General features: G+C 56.2%; 1 protein-coding gene across 8 annotated transcripts in view; it reads left to right on the top strand.

Annotated features, from left to right (window-relative positions):
- Positions 1-17320, top strand: part of ACSF3 (acyl-CoA synthetase family member 3) — a 61607-nt gene extending 44287 nt beyond the window's left edge. For 3 of the 8 annotated variants that reach the window (XM_063109461.1, XM_063109455.1, XM_063109454.1), the window contains 3 exons: positions 9297-9431; positions 9973-10084; positions 16815-17018. In XM_063109461.1, the coding sequence (XP_062965531.1) occupies positions 9297-9431; positions 9973-10084; positions 16815-16932 (365 nt within the window). In that variant the 3' untranslated portion in view covers positions 16933-17018. Of the gene's footprint in view, positions 1-4653; positions 5877-9296; positions 9432-9675; positions 9876-9972; positions 10085-16814 lie in introns of those variants that run through there. The other 5 variants (XM_063109459.1, XM_063109456.1, XM_063109460.1 and 2 more) reach the window with 4 other exon arrangements.
- The last annotated feature ends 4215 nt before the right edge of the window (positions 17321-21535 follow it).

Genomic DNA, 21535 nt, shown 5'->3' with positions numbered 1-21535 from the left:
ACTAGCACCTCCCCAGTGGCCTCCTCTGGGCCTCAATGAGAGGGGAGGTCACCCACTTAGATGCCAGCACTCCCACCCCCTCCACCCTGCATGCACTGCCTCCTTGCCCCCAGCCCATTTCTGCTACAAAAAGGTGAAAGGAGCTCCTTTCAAGGTCCCCAGGGGTCTCTGCATCCACTCTGGGAAGCATCAACGGTCTCCCTCAAGCATCTCCTCTGACAGCCAAAATGACTTTTGCAGACTCTCTTCCACTTGGACTTGTTCACCATATACAGGCTTGTTTGCTGCCCAGGCAGGTAGACAGGTGAATCTAGGAGCCTTGGGCCCGGGCAGGTAGACTGGTGATTTTAAGAGCTTTGGACCCAAGCAAGTAAGTAGACAGGTGATTCTAAGAGCTGAGCAGCCTCAGGACTTTAGTTGAACCCCATGGTCCAACCTCTGCTGGGCGGGTGGCATGAGCAAACAGCATCCCCTTCTGGGGTCTGGTCTGATGGCAGCCAGGGGTCAGGAGAGGGGTTATCAGACAGGGTCCGCATCCCCACAGTAGGGGGGGTGGGGTCTTAGAAACCAGCCAGCAGAGGAAACCAGATGATGAGCATCACCAGGATCTCGTGGTGAGGAAGAGAAAGGAGGCAGTGGAGGCAGAAGAGCCTGCCAAATTGAGAAGTCCTGCTCAGGGAGAGAGCATGGAAGCCGAGCCCAGGTGGCCCTGTCCCCGAGGCCGAGCATTGGCCCTGCCTGTCTGAGGCTGTCCGTCTGCTAGCTGGGTGTGCTGAAAGGCACTGGCCTCCTTCCCTGGCTGCGCTCACAGCCCTGCTCCTCAACTGCGCACCCAGGGGCAGCACCGAAGGCGCACTGTGCCCAGGGCCCAGCCAGGACTCCAGGGCCCTTGGGCCTGGGCTTGAATGTAGCCCCAGGACTACAGCATGTGACCCTGGGCGTCCTGAACTCTAGACCGTCCTGGGCTCAGGGGCACATTCGTGTTTGCATCTCAGCAGTGACAAAGGTTAAAGGGGCCTTGCGATTGAGTTGGGATTCATCGGCCTCAAGGAGTAGAAACCTAGATGGACAGTCACTGCGGCTGCCAGTGTTACTCTGTCTGCAGCCCAGGATCACTGTGGGGGCCATGGTGGGCACTCCAGGGGCCGGGCAGGTACTGGCAGTGCCACAGTCCCATCCCCGTGGCTGTTCCCACAGCCTCTACCTGTGTTAATTAGGTGGCTGCTGAGCCCCCAGACCCAATATCACATTTAAGGCAGGGAAAGGGGGGAGGCTGGGTCATACCTGTGGTTATGTCCTGCATCAAGAAAGCAGGTGCTGTCTAGAAGCCCCGCAGTTGCCCCTGCCTCTGTCTCATTGGCAAAATCTATATCTTGTGCCTGTTCCTAGCTGCACAGGATATTGGGCATCTCTGCAGGGGAAAGGGAGGGACACAGGCATCCCAGTGGGACCCTCTCCCCCCGACTGTTCTGGCTCATGCCAACCTCCGGGGAGAGGGTCCAACCTGCCAAGGGATAACAATGGCAGGATGAAGAGTGTCTGGCTCCCGCCCCTGCCTCCTCCATCTGGTCCACGCCAGCCTCCCCTCCCCATCCCTCCTGAGGGGGGCAGCACTAACTGTCCAGCAGGTGCCTGGCTGCCTGCTGGGCCCATGCTGAGCAGCGGCAGCTCAACACTCACCTGTAGGATGCACCCCCTGCCCGCAGCCTCCTGCTCCCTCTGCAGCACGGTTGGTCCATCCTGGCCTGTGCACAGACATCGTACCCCAGCTGCGCTCACAACTCCCTTTGCTTATGGTTCCTTTTGTGCCATAGTCACATGTATCAGTCGTCTCCTTCTTATGTCTGTACTTAACTTACTTAAAGATCCTTTGCTGCCCAGTGGTCATAAACATCTCCTCTTATGTTTTCTGAAATTTGTCAGGTTTTCTCTTACAAAGAGAAGCCTTTGATCCACCTGGAACATAATCGTGTGTGACATGGCACAGCGACATGCAAACACTACGTCCCCAGCAGCCACCCCACCATGCGGGTCAGGCTGCCTTTGCACATGGGCCAGCACTCAGGGCCTCTGCTGCTCCCTCTGCCCTGTCATCTATGCTAGGCTGGTCCCAGACCTTCCTAATGGCCATGGCTGTGACACGTCATTGACATGCAGCAGTGTAAGGTGTTTCCAGATGTGGCCTGTCGACCTTTGCCCTCATGCTCCTCCACGTGAGTTGTAGGACGAGGTTGTCAAGATCTGTGGAATACTGCTGGAGGTGGACCAGCTCTGAATGGAGGTTATGGGCCAGCTGTCAGCACGAGACACCAGCTGGGGGGCTAGACTTTGCCTCCACCCATCTCCAGTAAACATGCGTGGTGAGTGGGTTTGCTCTAGCGCACCCACCGGAAGAGCAAGGGTGCCCAGCAGAGATGCCATAGCACCTGTGAGGAGATAGGGAGGGGGGCAGGAGTCCTGGGTGTCAGAATCCTGCTCCAAACGGGTTGTGTCATCCATGAATGCAGGTCTCCATGGGGACTTGGGACACAGAGGAGGCCAGAATTCAGCCTGGGGGGGCTGCCCTGCCTGAGGAAGACACTGTCCACCCCCCAACCCTGTGTCCACCACTGGCCACCATCAGCCAGGCAAGGAAGCAGACAGAATCCAGTCTGCAGCGCATCTGCACACAAGGCCCAATTCTCTGTTTGCATGCCAGTCTCCCCACAAGGGTTCACACGTGATTGGTTAGATTTAGTACTGAGTACTGCTATGCAGTTCAGTTCGCCATTCTGAATGGGTTTTTTCCTATTATGTTCTCTAATGGTTATTACTGGTGTATTGGAGAGCTATTGATTTTTTAATCAATATGATAGCCAGAAATCTTGTTGAAATTTTTAATTCTGTAGTTTTCCCATGGCTTCTCTTAAATCTTGTATGCAATGTGATTGTAAGTAAATAGAAATGAACATGTTTCTCATCTCTGCTTCTCGCCGGCTGCAGGCGCCTGCAGCCGTCCCTGTTGTGTCCTAGCTTGGATGGACTGTACCTTAGCCTGGGCTTTCTAGAAAATACATGACCACTCTCTGGGCAGAGGGCAAGTGTTTTTAAGTTTTTGGGTTTTTATCAAAGTTATGTATCCATGGCTTAAAGACTCAAGTGGTTTCCCAGTTTGGGAACAGGAACCAGCAGCCCCCACCTCTGCTTCTTGGGACTTGTTAGCTGTTTGTTAGATGTCAATGTCAATATCCCAGGTGACACGCTGACATTGCCACCTCCATACTTCCCTGCTTTGCTGTCATCTATTGACCCCCTACTTGGGAAGACTAGGCCCTGTGGCCCCCGAGGTGTAACATCTTCACCCCAGCCCGGTTCACTGCAGCATCTGTACTGCTGAGACCAGGGACTCACCTTCCAGAGCCACACCATATGGACACTGTGGCATCTTCCCTTTTCTTGTTTTCCCCAGGTCAGGAAGGTCTCCTGGTGCCAGTCACTGATCTGGCCCCCTTCACTCTTCCATCCTTGTCCCCCATGCTTCCTTGCAGGGTATACCTTTGAGGACCCACACATCTGACTGTGTCTTCATTCTGCCCTCACTCCCATCAGTGGTTTAGCTAGATACAGAGTTCTGGATTGGAAATCATTTCTTTATGATTTTCTGGCTTCCAGAATTGCCGGTGCCTGCAGTCAGCTGATTCCTGGTGTGCCAGGACCTTCTCTCTCAGGCGTGTGAGATCGTCTCTCTGTCCCAGAGTCCTGTGGTTTGACCAACACCCCCCCCCCCGCCCCCCTGGTGCATCGGTTCTCTTCCTGGACTGGAAGTCATGTCCTGTGGCTCTGGGGAGTGTTCTGTTGACTCTCTCCCGTGTGTATCCCTGTTCTTTCTTTTCTAGTATTTCTGTCATTTCAGGTTTGAACATTCAGTGTGAATCTCTGTTCTACTTTTTCATCTTTTCTTCCTAACCACTACATCTTAGGTCTTTTTGCTGTTTTCTGGGAGACTACCTCCACTTCCAATCATTCTGTTGACATTTTCATAGTTTTGGGTTTTTTGTTTTTTTGGTTTTTTTAATTGCTTAGAGTTATTTCGTACTATCAGAATAATTTTTTAAACATTGTGTGACATCATGTCCCTGCAAACATCCAGAATGCTAGAATCAGAGGTACCCAGCCTGGCAGCTCTGGCTGAAGGGCGGCCTTGTCAGTGCTGGTCAGGGGCCTGTGTCTGGTCTCAGGCCCTCCCCTGGACTCTGTCTTCCCTCAAGATCACTCTTAGGTCCCTGGCCTGCAGGGGAGGCCCAGCCAGCATCCAGGGTCAAGGTGAGGAGACTCCGGGGTCCACAGGCCGTGTACACCTGGCCACCCCAAACCCTCTGTCCATCCAAGAAAAGCCTCCACTCCTGCTTGGCAAGTGGACAATGCCAGGCCATGCCAGAGCAGCCTGGGCTCCACCTGCCCCTCAGAGACCTTCAGTCCCTCCTGTCCTACAGTTCCCCACCTCACCTGCCCCCAGGCCTCTGATGGAGCCATGTGTGAATGAGCTCCCCCTGCCTCTCCACGCCATGCAGGGACACCTTTTTTGGGCCTGTGTAGTTCTTGGCCACTTGTTCATTGTCATTTCTAGCTTCTGATTTTTTAAACATAACCTTCTCTCCTATTTTCTTATTTCAGACTTTGTGCCTTTGAAAAGAATGTTACTGTTGATTTTGTTTCAAGAGCAAGAGAACCTGGATGTGTGTCGTCCACCTCTGTCCCCGTGGTTTTCAGACATGAAGTTTACACTCCTGTGAAGTTGTCTCCGTCCCGCTTTCATTTCCTGCCCCTTCTAGTGTCTCCTTTGGCATTTTTCTCACCAGGAATGGTTCTCAGATGTGTCTCCACTGCAGGCACCCACCTCTTTCTTGATCCTATGGGACAGTTACCACCACTGCCCATTCTGGATGGGTGACCCTCCCCTGAGCCCCCTGCCTGTGGAGAGGCGCCCGGCTTCAGCCCCCCCGTCTGTAAGATGGCTTGGGGGTCTCAGGGCCAATGGTCTTGTGTTCCCTGAGAGTTTCCTCAAGGACCAGGAGCCCTAGTTTAAGACACATTCTATTGCCACTTTAAGATCCATTTGGGAGAAAAAGTGCTGGACGGGCCAGGTCTGGGTCTCCCCCACCTGGTTTCCTGACTCACCTCCCCCAACTTTGCAGAACCTGGATGGGTTTGCAGGGGCGTCTACAGTTGCTCCAGATCAACAGCTCAGGACCCTCCTGGCCAGGAGTGCTTGGCCTGAGGACCGTGGACGGGCAGGGGCAAGACCTCCCTCAGGGAGGCTGCCTGTCACCTCCGTCCACCCATACATCCAGAATGCTAGAATCTGAGTATCAGGGAGATTTATTTTCAATTACAGTTAAGGGCAGAGACCTGAGATAGCAGAGGATTTGAAAGCAGTGCCTAGATCCACATGCTCAGGTTTTATTGATTGCAACATTGTATCTGTCAGAACAAAACTCCCTTAATGTGGCATCCAGTGGAGGAGATACATAGCTCCCTGGCAAGAGGCTCTGACTGCAGAATCGATGTATTTTGATAAATACGTCGTTATAAAGAGTAAAAGTTACGTCGTTATAAAGAGTAAGAGTTACTTAACTCGTTTGTGCATCTCAAGATGATAACTTGTGTCTCTTGAGCTCCCTCCTGGATAGCACTAGAGCCCAGGCCATGTTGTTGGCAGGCCTCCTCCCTGACACGTGCAGCCCGTTGCCACTCTGGGGACACCGTGTAAAGCTTGGCCTCGATATCTCTGGGCCCTCGAGGATGGGGATGGAGCCTGGAAAGATGGAACTACCCACTGTCCCTGTCAGCAGGGATGTAGTGAGAGGCACCGTCTGTGCCAGGTACCGGGCAGGTGCGGGAGCAGGAGGGCATTGGCCTTTGAGGAGCACAAATCATATCACGCTCTGGTCATGTCGCACTCTGGAGGACAAGCTCAGGGATGGGAGGGGAAATGGCCCTTTTTGACTGTGGCATCTGGGGCCACCCTGAGAAGGTGCCAGCCTGGGAAAGGCAGGGCGGGCATCAGGACAGAGGGACCACATGTTTGCAACAGGAAGGAACCTGGTGCCTGTGAGGAACTGGGGGCTCCCGGCAGAGATCTCTTGGCTTCACGAGGAAGTTCAGTCAGGAGCCGCAGGGTCTGGTGGGCAGCTTACCTTCTCCTCTACACCTGGAAAGGAGTCCAAGGCAGCCTGCAGGATGAGGGCTCCAGCGGCAGGAGCTGCGGGGCCTTGGTCAGGTTGAGAGCTGGCACTCTGTCTTCTGGCCATCCCAGGGCAGAAAAAATGCCACAACCACCCACGTCCACCGAGGGCCCCCTGCAGGCCAAGCATGCACTCTGGGCACAGGGCAACCCCCACCCGCTGCCTCCAACCCTGCCCTAGACGGCGTGGGCCAGGCTGACTATCGTAGAAAGACAGGTCTTTGTCCCACTGTGATTGTTCAGCCTCCTGCTGTCGTAGGGTCCTAGACTCAGCCTGTTTCTCATGGCCACTGCCACTTTCTCTAGACTCAGAAACCTGGTGTCCTGAGAGTGACACGTTGCTGGCTGCTGGCACCTGCAATTCTGCCCTCCACATGGCTAAGTGGAGACCCCAGGCATGACACACATGCAGTTGCCAGGTTGGGGAGGCTGTGTGGGGGCTTCACTGAGAAGATAGCAGCAGGGTCCTGTGGCTGAAGGAGCGGACAACTCCAAGAGCTGCTCCCAGCAGTCCTTTCCCAGCCAGCTCTGGAGGCAGAGCTGGCCATGCCCAGGTGGGGAGAAGCCCGTGAACAGGGCCCATGCCGGGTCCCAGGGCCTGACCATGCCTGAAACAGGTGGGAACCAGGGAAGAGGGCCAGATGCTAACCTTCCACTACTCCTGGGAGATCTCAACCCCAGTCCTCCCAGGCCACACCTACAGAGACACACCACACCTGCAGAGAGACAGGAGGTAGCCTCACTATGGGTGGAGCTCTGACACCTGAGACCTGCCAGTGAATAAACAGCAAAATCTAATTAGCATCCCAACAGGCAATTTCCCATGTTAGTTTGCAGTGCTTGTTTATCATAGTCATAAATTTGGTTAATACAGATTCTTTCTTTGGAAAATTGTGTGATTATAACCCATTGCAGGTGTTCTCATGCCATTAAACCCACTTGGGAAGGGTCAGCGCTCCTGGAGGCTGGCGAAGGAAATGTATCAATAAACCACAGAGCAGAGTTTTAAAACTTCTTAAAGAAAAATGATAGATTCACAGGAAGTTGCAGATAACACACCGGGAGGTTCCTGGTACTCTCCCTGCATTTTCCTGAGCTGCTCCTTCCACATTTCCAGCTCTGCGCATAGGCCTGGGTCTTGTGCGCGGTCTTATCCTTATCCTGAGGGTGTTCACCCGGGTCATGCCGTGTGCTGAACACAGCCCAATCCGGGAGAGTCAGGTGTTGAGCAGCTGGAGGAGGGTGCCGTGGACATGGGCAGTGCCAGTGTCCCAGCAGGGCCACGATGGGAGGCAAGCCCAGGGCAGGGTCCTGGCTGTGCTGGGTTTCTGGGCTAGTGGAGGCCAGCAGGGCACAGGGTCAGAAAGCCACGCCAGGCATGGCCCCACTTTGGTCCGTGAGCAGCCGTGACAGCTGTGGGGCAGGAGAGGCCTGGCTGGGCAATTTGGCACATTAAAGGTAAGCCATTGGGAGACCATGAGGCCATCCAGTCCAGAGGGGACACAGCTGGGGTCAGAGCTGCACAGTGCGGATGGAGGAGGGGCCACAAAGGGCCCCACCGGACTCAGGACAGGCTGCATCCTCCCCAGTGCCCACAGCTCACATCAGTGCCTGCCCAGTCTGGCCGTGCCAGGACCACGACAAGCCCACCCCGCTTGGCTCTTCTGCCTCCCACCTGCGCAGGCTCCCGTGCTCCTGATGCCTCCTCTTCGCTCCGCACCATAAATAGGCCCCAAAGCCCATCCCAGCACAACATCCACCCTGCTTAATAGACTGGAGAGCGGGATGGCACCTTCCCGTGTCAGGTGGCATGACATGTAAAGGAACATTTGTGACCTATCCCAGCTAAGAACCTGCAGGGAGCAGGGAAGCTGACATGTGTGGACTCCACATGGTGCTTGAAGGGTGGGGTGGGCGTCCACACTCACTACAGACACTCTCTGGCAAACACATGCACTCACATGTACACATGTACTCACACATGTGCACACGCCCGAGTCCCTAGCTGGGTCTCCCGATCTCCTCCCTCTCTCGGTGGCTGTGGGTATTTTTGTTGAACATAATGAGCTGCTTGAGAAAGAACTGATCCAAGTTTGATTCTCAGCTGGGGGGCTCCCGGCAGCTGTGTGGAGAAGCATGTGGAAGCCGTGGCTTTGCCTTATGAGGAAGAGTGCGGGCAGCCGCAGCCAGCTGTCTAGGACCACGGGGGGCAGGACAGGGACAAGAAGGCCAGCACTGGAGGGGACCCTGGGGCCAAGGACTAAGAGGGGCCTTTCATTGTCTGTTGCCAGCCACTCCATACACCTGCAGCCTCGGAGCCCCCCTCCCCACAGGATGGCCCTGACAGGACTCTACCCCACAGCAGGAGATCAGAAGGTGTCTGATTCAGTTGTGCTTTTACTCAGGATTTGGCTGGAACCTTTTCAGGGCCTCATGTAAGCAGTGGGAGGGCTCCTTGCAGTAGCAGCGACCGTCGCCTCCCTGATCCCTGGCTACACAAGGGCCAGCCCCTGCCCTGTGTTGCAGGGCTGTGTTGGGGCTGCTCCTCGCAGGCAGTGGCACGAGCAGAGGGCCCAGTGCCACCCTGGACGAGCAGAGGGCCTGGCGCCACCCTGGTGCAGCCCACCTGAGCTAGGGTCAAAGCCATCAGTCTTCGTGCTTCTGCACAAATATTGTGCCATATACTTGCCGATAGCTGGTAGTTATTGATTGCTCTGCAGAAATGTGACCTAAGCCAGCTTATGAATAGGGGATGTTCATGGAACCGCAGGGCCCCAGCAAGGCTCATGGTATCTTCAGTCCTGGTGGGTTCTGGGCCCACCGCTGACTTGATCCTGGTAGGGGGTGGAGAGTGGGTGCCAATTGTCCCTCCGGGCACACAGGCTGAAATGGGGAAGGGGACATGTGTGGACGAAGCAGGGGCCCCACAGGAAGGGGCATGGGGGCCAGGGGTGAGGGACCCCTGTGTGTGCACACGACCCCACCATGGCCTCTTGCAGTGACCACCAGGAACCCAAGACTTCCCTTTCAGTGACCAGATGCTCTGGGGCGGGGCTGTCATGTGTTTCTTCAGGGGACACTGCCGTATTTAAGGATGGTGGGTACTGGATCCGTGGCCGGACGTCGTTGGACATCATTAAGAGTGGAGGCTACAAAGTCAGTGCCCTGGAGGTGGAACGGCACCTGCTGGCCCACCCCAGCATTGCGGGTGAGTGCCCAAGGACATGAGTCCCTGTCCAGAGACGGAGCTGCTTTCTCTGTATTTGACTGAGTCTTAGATGCTTGGGGATAGGCGGTCCTTTCCTACCTGCTGTAGAGGTCCCCTGAAATTCATTTCTGCCTCACACACAGCCACCACATTCCAGGCTCTGGTGGAACTTGTAACCTGCTGACCCTGCCCGGGCTTCCAGGCCTGACCAGGGGCACACACAGCCTACGTAATCCATTTGCAGGAATGTGGCGCAGGCCCTGCCCCATGGTCAGATGGAGGTGGCATGTCCAGGCAGCTGAACAGACGTAGAGCCACGTGGGTGGAAGGCTAAGCACCTACAGACGTGCAGCCCCTTCCCCCCGCCAGCCCTGAGACACACCGCAGGGAGCCTGCCCCCCCACCCCTGCAGGACCTGCCAGCTCTGCACAGGCTGATTAGACACCGACGGTACTTCCTGCACTCTCCCAGTGCCCTTCAGCCTGCAGTGGTCATCTGCATTCCCAAGTGCCCCAACCTGTCCTCTGTCCTCTGTCCTCAGATGTGGCTGTGATTGGAGTTCCAGATATGACCTGGGGCCAGCGGGTCACTGCAGTGGTGACCCTTCGAGAAGGATTCTCACTAACCCACAGGGAGCTCAAAGAGTGGGCCAGGTAGGGCAGGGCAGGGGCAGGCATGGGGCACTAATGGGGTCCAAGGGGACGGGGTTGAGGCTGTTCTGTGGTCGGCGGGGACAAGAGTGAGGCTGCCTTCTGGTTCCAGGTGGGATGGGGGTAAGGACGTCCTGTGGTCCAGGAGGGGTGGGGACTGGTGAGGACATCCTGTGGTCTGTAGGTGATGGGGGTGAGGCTGTCCTGTGATCTGTGGGTGACAAGGGTGAGATCCTGTGGTCTGGGGGACAGGAATGAGGCTAACCTGTGGTTCCATGGGGACGGGGATGAGGACATCCTATGGTCCGTAGGTGATGGAGACGAGGATGTCCTGTGGTCTGAGGGGACAGGGGTGAGAACGTCCTGTGGTCCATAGGTGACGAGGGTGAGGAGGTCCTGTGGTCCTGGAGACAAGGGTGAGGACGTCCTGTGGTCCATAGGTGATGGAGATGAGGATGTCTTGTGGTCTGGGGGGACAGGTATGAGAACGTCCTGTGGTCTGTAGGTGATGGGAGTGAGGATATCCTGAGTCTGTGGGGGACAGAGATGAGGATGTCCTGTTGTCAGGGGGGTTGGAGGTGAGGAGCTGGGGAGGGTCAGCAGTGTGGGTCTTGAAGGTCGCTGCTGTCCTGCCCACCCCCCAGTGTGGGTCTGGAGACAGGAAGCGTCTCCGCCCTCAGACCTGATTTGAAGGCAGCATTCTGATGTGTCAGAAGCTCGTGTCGTGGGACACGCAAAAAGTTCTGTCCCTATTTCAGGAGAAATCCTAGAAGATCGTCAGGATGGGCCCTCTCGGGAAGTGCTAGTCCAGAGGTGAGGTTCAGAATTGGTGCTGCCTGGCCATATGAGGCTGGCCAGAGCAGCCGTGGGCCCTTCCTCTCCAACAGACCATGGCTGCTTCTCCACCTGCTGCCCAAGCACGTGGTTGCGCCGGCACAGGACAGGCACTGGGGGAGGGCCTTGCCGCCCCAGCAGCTGCTTCCCCATCCTGCCTTGAGGGCTCCCCTGGCGCCTCACCCTGCGGTAGGTGCCACGGAGACCCTGCACTTTCCCCTCTCCTCTCTTTCCTCCCTGTCTCTTTTCATCTTGGTTTCTTGCTGTTACCTTCACCTCACCCAAAACCTTCTTCAGGGCCTGTCTCCCACCTGTCTCTGCACCCCGGGGATCCACAGACCCTCCCCCTAAGCCAGCAAAGCTGGTGGTCATCCCAGGACTGAGCCTGAGCCATGTCCTTGTCAAGGCCACAGAGGGGATCCGATAGGACCATCAGAGAGAGCCATGATGAACTCTGAGAGGAATCTTTTAGCTTTACCTATGGCAAATAGTAACATCCCCAAATTCTTTTTAAATCTGAGAAATTCTCTCCTTCTATTTCCTCTCTACCCACACCTTCCCTGCCTCCACCTGACTTGCCTCCTCCTCCTTAGAGCTAAAGATATTTTTGGCTCATCCAACATGATTTCACCAGCAGTAGAAATCCTTGTTTCATCTGGGACAGCACAGGTGGGCAATAACAGATTCCCCTGGATTGGCAGAACTGCAGTTGGAGCACCACAGCTTAACAGAAGTGGGGAAGAGTCTAGCTGGCTAGTGGCTGCACTGATTAAACAATTACTTTGTTGAAAAGAAGAAAATAGGTATTCTGTACTGAGAGTTGTGCTAGGGAGTTTCAGGGTCCACGTCTGCAGGAGTTCAAGTCCTGTACCACCTGGGGCGCTGGGTTTTCCTGCCCCCTCCTCTTCCCACCTCTCTCTGAAGGTCAGGGCGGGCTCCTGGCCTAGCGTCGGCAGGGCCCATATTGATCGCATGGGCCTGTGACGGTGGGTGTGAGCAGACCCTGAGCTGGGAGCTGTGTGCAGAGCGCTGGGGCAACATGCCTGGGAGAGCAGGACTGGGCAGGGTGATGATCAGCCATTCAGTAGAGCCAGGCCTCCACAGTACATCTTTCATTGGCCACAGGTCATCCTCTGGGCATGGGGGGATCTGGGGCTGAGGGCAGGGCCCAGGGAGGCTGTCCCTGCACCTGGGGAGGGGCAGGTGAGCCCTGATGGGGGTCCCAATTTGTAACTCCCAGCCCCACCTGCTCCTTAGCGTGGGTCCCCCCCGACCCCAGATGGCGCCTGCAGGGTCCTGGCTGTCACACATTCAGGAGAGACCACTACTGCATGAGTCTCAAGTCATGAAGCTACATCTTACCACCTACACCTTCACGGCTGTCTACACCCTTCAATCCGGGGCAGCGCCTCAATTGTCCAGGCTGCTTGCTAGGGGGTGACCCACACCCTCACCCCTGGCCTGAGTGCTACCCTCTGCACCCGGGTCAGGTTCAGGACCTGCCAACAAGGAAGGAGGGAGAGAGAAGGCAAGTTAGAGGCTTTGTCCAAAAGGTCCAGCTGACTGACAGGAGTTCCAGAAAGAGAACAAAGAAATGGTCAGGTTTCCCCAAACTGAAGGTGATGAGTTTTCAGGTTGAGAGGGGATTGAGGAAGGAGGAGAGAAAACACAATTGTAAATATCAGGAATGAAGGCACGAGTCACAACCGACTCCATCACTAACCTACGACACAGCAGCATCGCAAGCTGCTTCGTCCAGTGAAGCAGTGGTCCAGGGAAGCGGGTGCGTTCCTTGGAAGACACAAATTACCAAAAACTGACACACATACAAAAAAACCCAGAAAAACCGAATGGTTCTATATCTATTAAATAAATTGAATTCTCAATTTAAACTTTACCATAAAGCAAATACCAGGCTCAAAAGGCTTCACTGATAAATTCTACAAACGTTTAAGGAAAAAATAAAACCAAACACACAAAGTCTTCAATAAAATAGAGTAGAACACTTCCTAAGTCATTTGATGGGATCAGCACTACCCTGATATCAAAACCAGATGAGGAAACTGCAGACCAGTGTCCTTATGGGAAGATGCGCAATCCTTAACTAAAGTGCTGGCATGTTAAATACTGTTAATTCACAGGAAAGACAAGAGATTACGATCAAGTGGTATTTAAGCCAGAATACAAGTTTAGTTTAAACATCCAAAAATCAGTCAATGTAATTCACCATATTTACAAAATAAAGAAAAATCATATAATCATTTCAGTAGATACAGAAAAAGTATGTGCAGATTTCAATAACCATTTATAACAACTCTCAGCAAACTAGAAGAATAGCCTCCTGAATCTGTTAAAAGAGTCCATAAAAAACACTTCTCTCCAGCCCCATTCAGACACGGGCGGAGCGCATCTGTGCTTTTCAAAGTCAAGGTGATGGTTACGTGTGGGGCTGGTGGTGACGGCGTGGGCCAGGGACTTCTGGGACAGTCTGTTTCTCCATCTGGCCGCGGGGTAGTTGGGGGTCGTCACTTCAACAGAACTTTAAGAGTTCATGCATACACCCCTTATCACTCTGCACACTTAATTTCTGGATGCTAATTACACCTGCTTGTAAGTGTATATAGTCTGCGTAATTTTCTAGATATATATATGCCGAAATACATTTAATAGAAAGATTGGAAGAAAAAAAGTCAAATATTCCAGAAAGTACAGCAAAAGGGCAAGAAGATGGATAACAGGAGAGAGAGCATCAATCCGGGAGATCTAATGCCTACCTAACAGCATTTCCAGAAGGAGACTGGGAAAAATCAAGAGTTACCAAAGAACCGACACCAAGCACGTCCCAGACTGCAGGATGGAAGGTCTGAGGCAGTGTGGGTACCACGCCATGCAGCCCGCACCGTGGGAAGGGCACAGGCCCTGTGGGGCGCCTTGCTGCCGCGGGCATGCTTAGAAACCAGGCACAGCCACTGCCGTCAGCTGCAGCAGGGGCCGTGTGCTGCATCCCGGCAGTGGCGCCCGGTGCTGTGTGTGAACTAGCCGTGAGTGGCATTGTGTAGTTGTGACAGTGTGAACACGGGTGCACAGCCACAGGAAGGGGGTGGGAGGAGGGAGTGGGGGAGCAGGGAGTTCAAAGGTAGTGTCTGAAGTGGGGAAGAAATGGAAAGCACTGACCATGTTATTTAGAAACTTGGCAGCACAGAGGTGCCACTGACGTGGTTGAAGCTGGTCGCCTCCAGTCAGGAGACGTGGGGCATGGACTGTGACTGTGCTGGGCCCTTGCAGCAGAGTTGTGTGGCTGCACACTCACCTGAACTTGCCTGTGGAAGTGCCCGAGCGTGGGGCAGCCCGTGGGTGACGCCCCCCCTTGGCCTCTTTCCATGCAGCATGTGACACTTTTTCTCAAGAACAAAATCATAGTTTCTTTATCTTCTGAAACCCACTGGGTTTTTTTCCACCACATAGTAACTGTGACACTCCCCACCTGAGTAAAGTTTGTGACATGACTTTCAGTGGCAGCCTCTGCAGGGTGACCATCACCCCTAGGAGCCAGCATGCCCCACATCAGGTGGGCACTGCCGCAGGGAAGGCCGGGAGCGGGCCTGGCTGGAGTCAGCCATGAAGCCACCGATGCCATAACCTGCCCCCCTTGGGGACAATGACAGGCCAGTGTGGAGGAGGCAGAGGTGGCAGGGAACATGGGGGAAGAGGCCGGGTCCCAGCAGCCTGTTGCTCCACCCAGCACTCTCTGTCCCTCTGCCTCCTTCACTTCAGATGTGGCTCCACTTGCTCTTATTGCATCTTACTGGCAGAGGACACGGCCCAGGTTGGCACAAGTCATTGCACGGACCAGGCAGCGTGCTCCTGACTGGGAGGATGGGCCAGGTGTGGAGTGTGGCAGGTGTCAGGAGCCTCAGACGAGGGCCTGCCCCAACCCTTCCATGCCTGTCACCCGCACGTGGGGAAGAGGAGCCACTCTCCAGTTCTTCAGATTTTGGCTCTCTGTGGTGCTGTTTCTTTCTACATTGTGTTGACTGCCATTTGGGATTTTTTCCTTTTTTAAAAGGCTTTTTCCCCTTTTGTTGTCATTTTGGAAGTGTGTCACATTCTGCACAGTGTCTGCTCTGCTGTCATCTGCCCCCTCCTGTAGCCTGGGGACTTACCTCCACGACCCTCGTCAGGCAGCAAAGGGCAAAGACAGCTCTCTCACTGGCCTTGGAGCTGGGGTGATGGCACCACATTTTTAGGGTCTGGGGACTTGGATGACCCACTCACCCTTTCATCCCCCTAGATGGCCAAGCTGAGGTGGGCCACGTGGGGCCCCCACACTGGGAAGGATCCAGGAATCCAGAGGCTTGCACGGGGAGTTGACATCTGATCAGACCACGATGAGCCACGGGCGTTTGCTTTAAAGTCACATCTAACTCTGTGCCTGACGATCCCTGCTCTGAGGAGAGGACAGGGAAGTGGCTAGGGACTGAGCAGCTCTGTCTTCTGTGTGGATTCGCTTCACCTTCATGTTATGTCACCTGGCTAAACTGAGATATTGGGGCCCTCCAGGGCAGCTCAGAAGGCCCAGTGTCCCTTGCGCAGACCCTCGAAGGTCCTTCCCAGATGCCACTGTGCCCCGAAGTGCAGGTTCCACAGACTTCCATCCCACGTCCCTCGCAATACTTCAGGTCTCTTGAGGGTTCACAACGTGCACTGTGACTTGTCGGTCTGTCCTCAGGCAACGTCACTCTCGTGTGTATGCAGCGGTGTCCACTCCCTTCCTGTTGATGTGCGGGGCCATGCCATGGTTGTTGTCAGCCTTGCATGCCCTGTGCACGTTTTGTGCGGACAGTTGGTCATCCTTTAAGGGGAACTAACGGCAAGGACGGTGATCGTGTGTCTCCATGCTGGGTCTGCACTCCTGCCCGCAGGCATCCTCCTGGCTTCTCAGCGCAGCTCTGCTGCGGATGGAGTCCTTCAGCTTTTGTGTGTCTGAGAAAGCCTCCAATCGCCCTGCTTGTGAGCAACACTTTCTCTGGAGAGAGTCCAGGTGGAGGTTTGTCTTCACACGTCAGGAGAGAGCTGCCTCTTCCGCTCCCATTGTCTGCGACTGAGTTGCTGTCATCCTCGCATGTCTTTTATGACTGTCTGCTTGTCCCTGGCCACATGCCCAGACACACCTCCATCACCAGCAGGTTCCTCGTATCCCCTCCTTGGTCCCAGCACTCAGCACTGCAGGGCACAGCGTGGGAATGTGGGCAGCTGCCTGGGCAGGCCGCACGTGGCCAGGCTGCACATACAGTGGGGCGTAGAGAGGACCCAGAGCATGGACGTGGCACCAAACACCACAGGATGGAGATGCCGAGTTTTGGCAGCAAGGCTGGGGGGCTGTGCATGAGGGTGTTGGCCTTAGGGGACTGCGAGGTCTCTGAACACCCCCATGCAGAACAATCCATCCCCCAGCTGCCCACCAGCCTTGTCAGCCCCTTCCAGATGCTTCTTTCAGGCTTGCAGTTCTGCAGGGCAATGGGCCGCAGGGTGAGGTCTGGGGAGGCCTGGCCCTGTGTGCAGGTGCCTCAGCCCCTCACCTGCTGTCCTGGGGTTACTCTGGGCAGGCCTGACCTCATCTACAAAGGCCTGTCTGTGCCATGGCTCTCCATGTGCGAGTGGTCACAGGACACTGGCCATGTCTTGGGTCAGCCACTTCCCAGCTCCTAGGGCAGAGGCAGGGTGTGGCCACTCAGTATGTTTGCCCAGCCCACGATGGCCGAGGCACCTGGCTAGGCTGCAGGGTCCTGGGGCACCTGTCCACATCACCGGGTGCCCATCTGGACCTGAGTTCCTGCAGCCAGGCAGCATCGGGGTATCCCCTGTCCCCCAGGTTCTCAGGCTGTGCTTGTCCCTGCAGAGGCGTGCTGGCCCCTTATGCTGTGCCCTCGGAGCTCCTGCTGGTGGAGGAGATCCCGCGGAACCAGATGGGCAAGGTCAACAAGAAGGACCTTCTCAGGCAGTTCTACCCCATGTGACCACGGGCGCCATCAGCCATCCAGCTCTCGAGAACGTCCCCTTCACACCGAGCACCTGCAGGGGCCCTGCATCCTTTAAACTAGAACCCCCGAAACAGGTTAGACAGAATCAAGAAGCAGTGGTTTGAGACGAAGTCACTGTGGGAAGCCCCCAGGCTCCAGGCTGCTTGTTGAAGCTCCAGGTGGCCCCAGTCGCTCCCCAGTCCCCTCTGCCCAGTCCTCGTGCCACTAGCAATTACTGACCTCACACGTGGCACAACAAGGACGTGGCCAAGGCACTTCTTGTTCCCCAGGTGCCCTGAGGCTGCCAGGCTCTCTCTAGGGCAGGTCCCAGGAGTGTATCAAAGGTGTCACCCAAGAAAAGAGCAGAAATAAAGACCCTGCAGGAGAAAGCAAATGTCTGTCCTGTGCTGTCTGCCCATCTCCTGCGTGTACACACAAGCACACGTGTGTGCACGCTTCACTCAGAGCCTTGGCGTCCCCAGGCTCATGCAGCATTCCATGGCTGCCCTGGGAGACTCCTAGCTGGAGCCCATCTGTCCTGAGGCGCCTGTTTATAGACCACCCAGAATCAGCCTTGCAGCCCCAGCCTTGAAAAGGGCAGTTGTGGCTTTCCCACATCTCCAGGTGCAGCTCTCAGCCAGTCACATCAGCACGGGAGCAGCTCCTGCAGTGTCCACCGCACATGTCATACAAAGTCCAAAGTCCTCACAGTCCGTGAAAGGCCCTGCAGATGTTTGGCATTGACCCTTGACCCTGTCTCGCCCCCTGGGGCCCCCCAGCTCAGCTAACCCTCCCCTCCTCTTGGTCACCTCCTTCTGACCCCCACCTGCTCCACTGCCACATCTGTCCATGTCCCCTGGGTTCCCCCCAGCTCTGGAGCCACCAGCATGGTCGAGCGAGAGCGTGCAGAGGCCACCTCACATCTGCATGTACGTGCCCCTGACATGCACTCAGCGGCCAACTAGAGACTCCAGAAGCTTCTCTCCCCCCACACCTGCACCCTGGCCCCCCACCCAGCAGCCCCACCCATCACCCCAGGTTAGAGTCAGGAACCGGTGCCTGGGAGTGGGCTGCCACCCCACGTCACCCCCACCGGGATCTCCTCATCCCTCCTGGCTTCTGGGTGGGCCAGAAAGGCAACACCAAGATCAGGGGCAGGAACTGGGGGACCCACGGTGGCTTTCAGCACCACTGACCCTGTAGCAGCTGGGCCCATGGGCCTTCGAGTCTGACCCCATGCCAGCCCTGCCTGGGTACAACGCGCACTGAGGTTCCTGGTAGTCAGAAACTCGCCCAGGCCCATGTGGGTGTGGCCACCCATGTTTATGCTGAGACCCTCTTGGTGAACCCTTTGTCTTCCCTCCGAGCATGGCCTCACCAGCACTTTCTGCATGTGGGACCTGAGCTGTCATTCCACAGCTGAGCCCAGCGTCGCCTGGAACCTGCCTTCCCTGAGCCACAAAGTTGGCAGTATCTCAGGCACAGATGTCTGGCCCAGAGAGGCTGAGAGCAAAGCTTCTCAGTCCTCGAGGCCCCCCAGGACCAGCGCAGACCTGAGGTCTGACTCTCCATGACCAGAGGGGGGCCCCAGCGCCATGCCCTCTACTGCCCTGGCTCCCAGAGGCTGAGTACCCCAGGGCAGGGCTCGGAGTCCACCTGCACAGAGAGCCTGACCCAGGGGCAGCCAGGTGCTCCCTGAGGAAGCAATGGAGGACCCGCATGTATATATACACACGCATGCACACCTGCCGGTACCTGTATGCATGCCCCCCGCCCCGTCCCTCCCTCTTTGTCTGCAGGTGTCCTTGGCCCACTTTCCCGTGGTCCCTGCTGTTCCCCAAAGCAGCTGCAGTTGGGCCTTGTCTTTTTCCTGGACACTGCCCCTCTGGTTGGTATGGGGGACGATCATGCTCAGCCGCCCTCTTCCTTGTAGTCCTCCATGTGCAGCCATGCCTTCTAACACCTCCCTGAGCTGGGTTCACACTCCTTGGGGCCCTCTGTCCTGCCCCTGCCTCGGCAGGCCCTCAGAGTCAGTGGAGCAGGAGTTCAGAGCAGCCTTCATCCTGCCTGGGGGTGTAAAGCATGTCCTTTGTTAAAACATCAAAGATGCAGCAGGTTTTTAGCCCACCAAATAGATTGATTGATATCAGATTGCCACATCCACAGTCATCAACCTTAGGTGGACCACGCTGGGTTGGACTAGGCCCCTGGGAATAAACAGCCATGAAGGCTCTTCACGATCCATCACTTGGGCAGCCGTGCGTCCGCCGGCCACCAACACACTTAATAAAGCTCCGGAGAGGCGCTGTCACCTGGCAGGATGGATGGACACGGTGGCCAGGCTGGGCCTATCTGCCTTAGCTGACACCAGGCTCCTCAGGGCAGCAGGCGCAGTCCTGCCTCAGGTTCCCACACGGCCAGCACACGCCGGATCTACAGGTTCACGGCCCCTTTCAATGGAGGCTCTCCCACCTCCTCTCATTTTGCAGATGAGGCAACTGAGGGCAGGTGAGCGACTGTCCCAGGACACAGCCTGGGCGAGGAGTCTGGGCAGAAATGGTCCTTCTGCTCCGCCTCTGGCAGTGAGTCACTGGCCAGGCCCGACTGGTACCGCTGACTGCAGGTGCTCTGGGGGAAGATGCATTCGAGCTGCTCTCTGTGGCTCAGGTGGGACTGGGTAGCCTGGGACGGAGCTGTGTCCAGCATGCAGGTGAGGCTGCGGCACATGCCCAGAGGAGGCCAGGATGGAACATGCCCTGGAGCTGGAGAGCAGCCCCACCCAGGTGTCCCACAGAGAAGGGGCTGGTCCCCTGGCCTTTCCGGCGGCGAGGGCCAGCACTTACTCCAACAGCAGCCAACCTTGGAGTAGCCTGATCCACAGTCTTACCCGAGGGGAACTTCGGCTCTTAGGGCCTGGTGGAGCGGTGGTCAGCTAGCGTGGAGCTGGAAACCACGGCCAGGCAGGCAGTCCACAGGGAGCTCCGTGCTGCCCCTGTCAGGCACTCTGCCGTCCTTTGCTCACCAGCTGCCCTCAGACACCAGCAGCACTGTGAGGCAGCTCCCGCCTGTGTTCAGCAGAACAGCAGCCCCCAAAGACCTCCTACCTAGGACCTGTGGATACAGCACTTCACACAGCAAAGAGGACTTAAGGTTGTAGATGGAGTTGAAGGTGCTGGTCAAGGAGATTGCCCAGGATCATCCAGGTGGTCCCAGTGTGATCACAGCGTCCTTCTAAGTGGAGAAGTGGCTGGAGTCAGAGACGGGGTATGAGAAGGACTCGACCAGCGTCGCTGGCTCAGTGGAGGGAAGAGCCACAGCCCAGGACCGGGGTGGCCTCTAGAAGCTGGAAGAGAGGAGGAGATGGAGTCTCCCCACAGCCTCCAGAAGGAGCCAGCCCTGCCCACACCGCGATGTTGGTCAAGTCAGTGAGACCCATCAGACATCTGCAAGACGAATAAGTGCAGGAGAATAGATGTGTGTTGTCTTAAGCCCCTAAGTTTGTGGTGATTTGTCACAGTATCTTTCTATTCCCCTGTATCCTTACACTAAACAGCCGTTAGCTGGAATTTTAAGGGGAAGAAAAGAGATTATTGAAGGATTCTCTTGGAAATGGGACTAGGGTGTCCCTTCTGTCCCCGTGTGCCCATGTCCTCCCCAAGCTTCCTCCACAACCTCTGCCTTGCACTCCTGGTCGCCCATGAGGGATGGACCCAGGCAACCTTGGCACGCTCACAGGTGACGAATGCACCTATGTGGGAAGAAGTTTCCAGGACAGGGCATGGGGAGCCCATCTTCCTGGGGCCGTCCACTCTGTCCAGAGGCTGGTACGTGGTTGGCCTTGTGCAGAGCAAGCCTGACCTCTACCCTCTCTTGTCAGCACCTTCCTGGGCCTTTCCTTCCCTCTTGCGGGTCCAAAGTTGTGACATTCCTTGACACAAGTACAGAGGTGAGGCACACCTTTCACCTGCACCAGCCCTGCCTCTGCCTCTTGGAAACTGTCCTCACCTGTGAAGATGGGTAAGGTGCCTATGTCCAAGGGCATGAGCAGGATTTGGTGGGAAATCACATTCCAGAAAGTTCCTGGGCAGCTCCCAGTGCAAGCTGCAGGCTCAGTAGAGGGGTCCCCTCCTTGGTCCTCAGTCCCTGATGAGCAGGTTCACCAGGACCTGCTCATGGGGGAGGGTGTGGAGCCTGGTGCTGGCGGGCCTGGGATCAGTTCCCAGAGCCGGCTGTGTCCTGCCAGCCCTGGGGGCACCAGGACCCCAGGCGGGTAGCTTTCTCGCTGCCCTGTCTCCCTTCCCAGTGCCAGCAGTGGCTTTGGGACAGTTTGAGGGGCAGAGCTGATACGAAGGGGGGACTCACAGGCCAAGGACTCTGCCTCGTTAGAGCCATGCCCAGGGCACCTCGTCTTCCTGACCCGTGCTCAGCTTTTCCTTTGCTGAGACTCGGCACCCCTGGGCCCAGCCCGTGACCTCCAAGGCCAGTGACCTGCAGGCCCTGCCCCTGAACCCAAGCTGGGCCTCCCCGAAGGTACCTATCCCTCAGTTTCCTTCCTCCTTGAGGCTCTGCTTCGGACCCGTGGGTATTTGTGCGGGTGAGT

Source organism: Cynocephalus volans, chromosome 10, assembly GCF_027409185.1.
Source record: "Cynocephalus volans isolate mCynVol1 chromosome 10, mCynVol1.pri, whole genome shotgun sequence".
Taxonomy (NCBI): domain Eukaryota; kingdom Metazoa; phylum Chordata; class Mammalia; order Dermoptera; family Cynocephalidae; genus Cynocephalus; species Cynocephalus volans.
The sequence above is the reverse complement of the archived record's forward strand: the minus strand, read 5'-3'. Positions and strand labels throughout refer to the sequence as shown.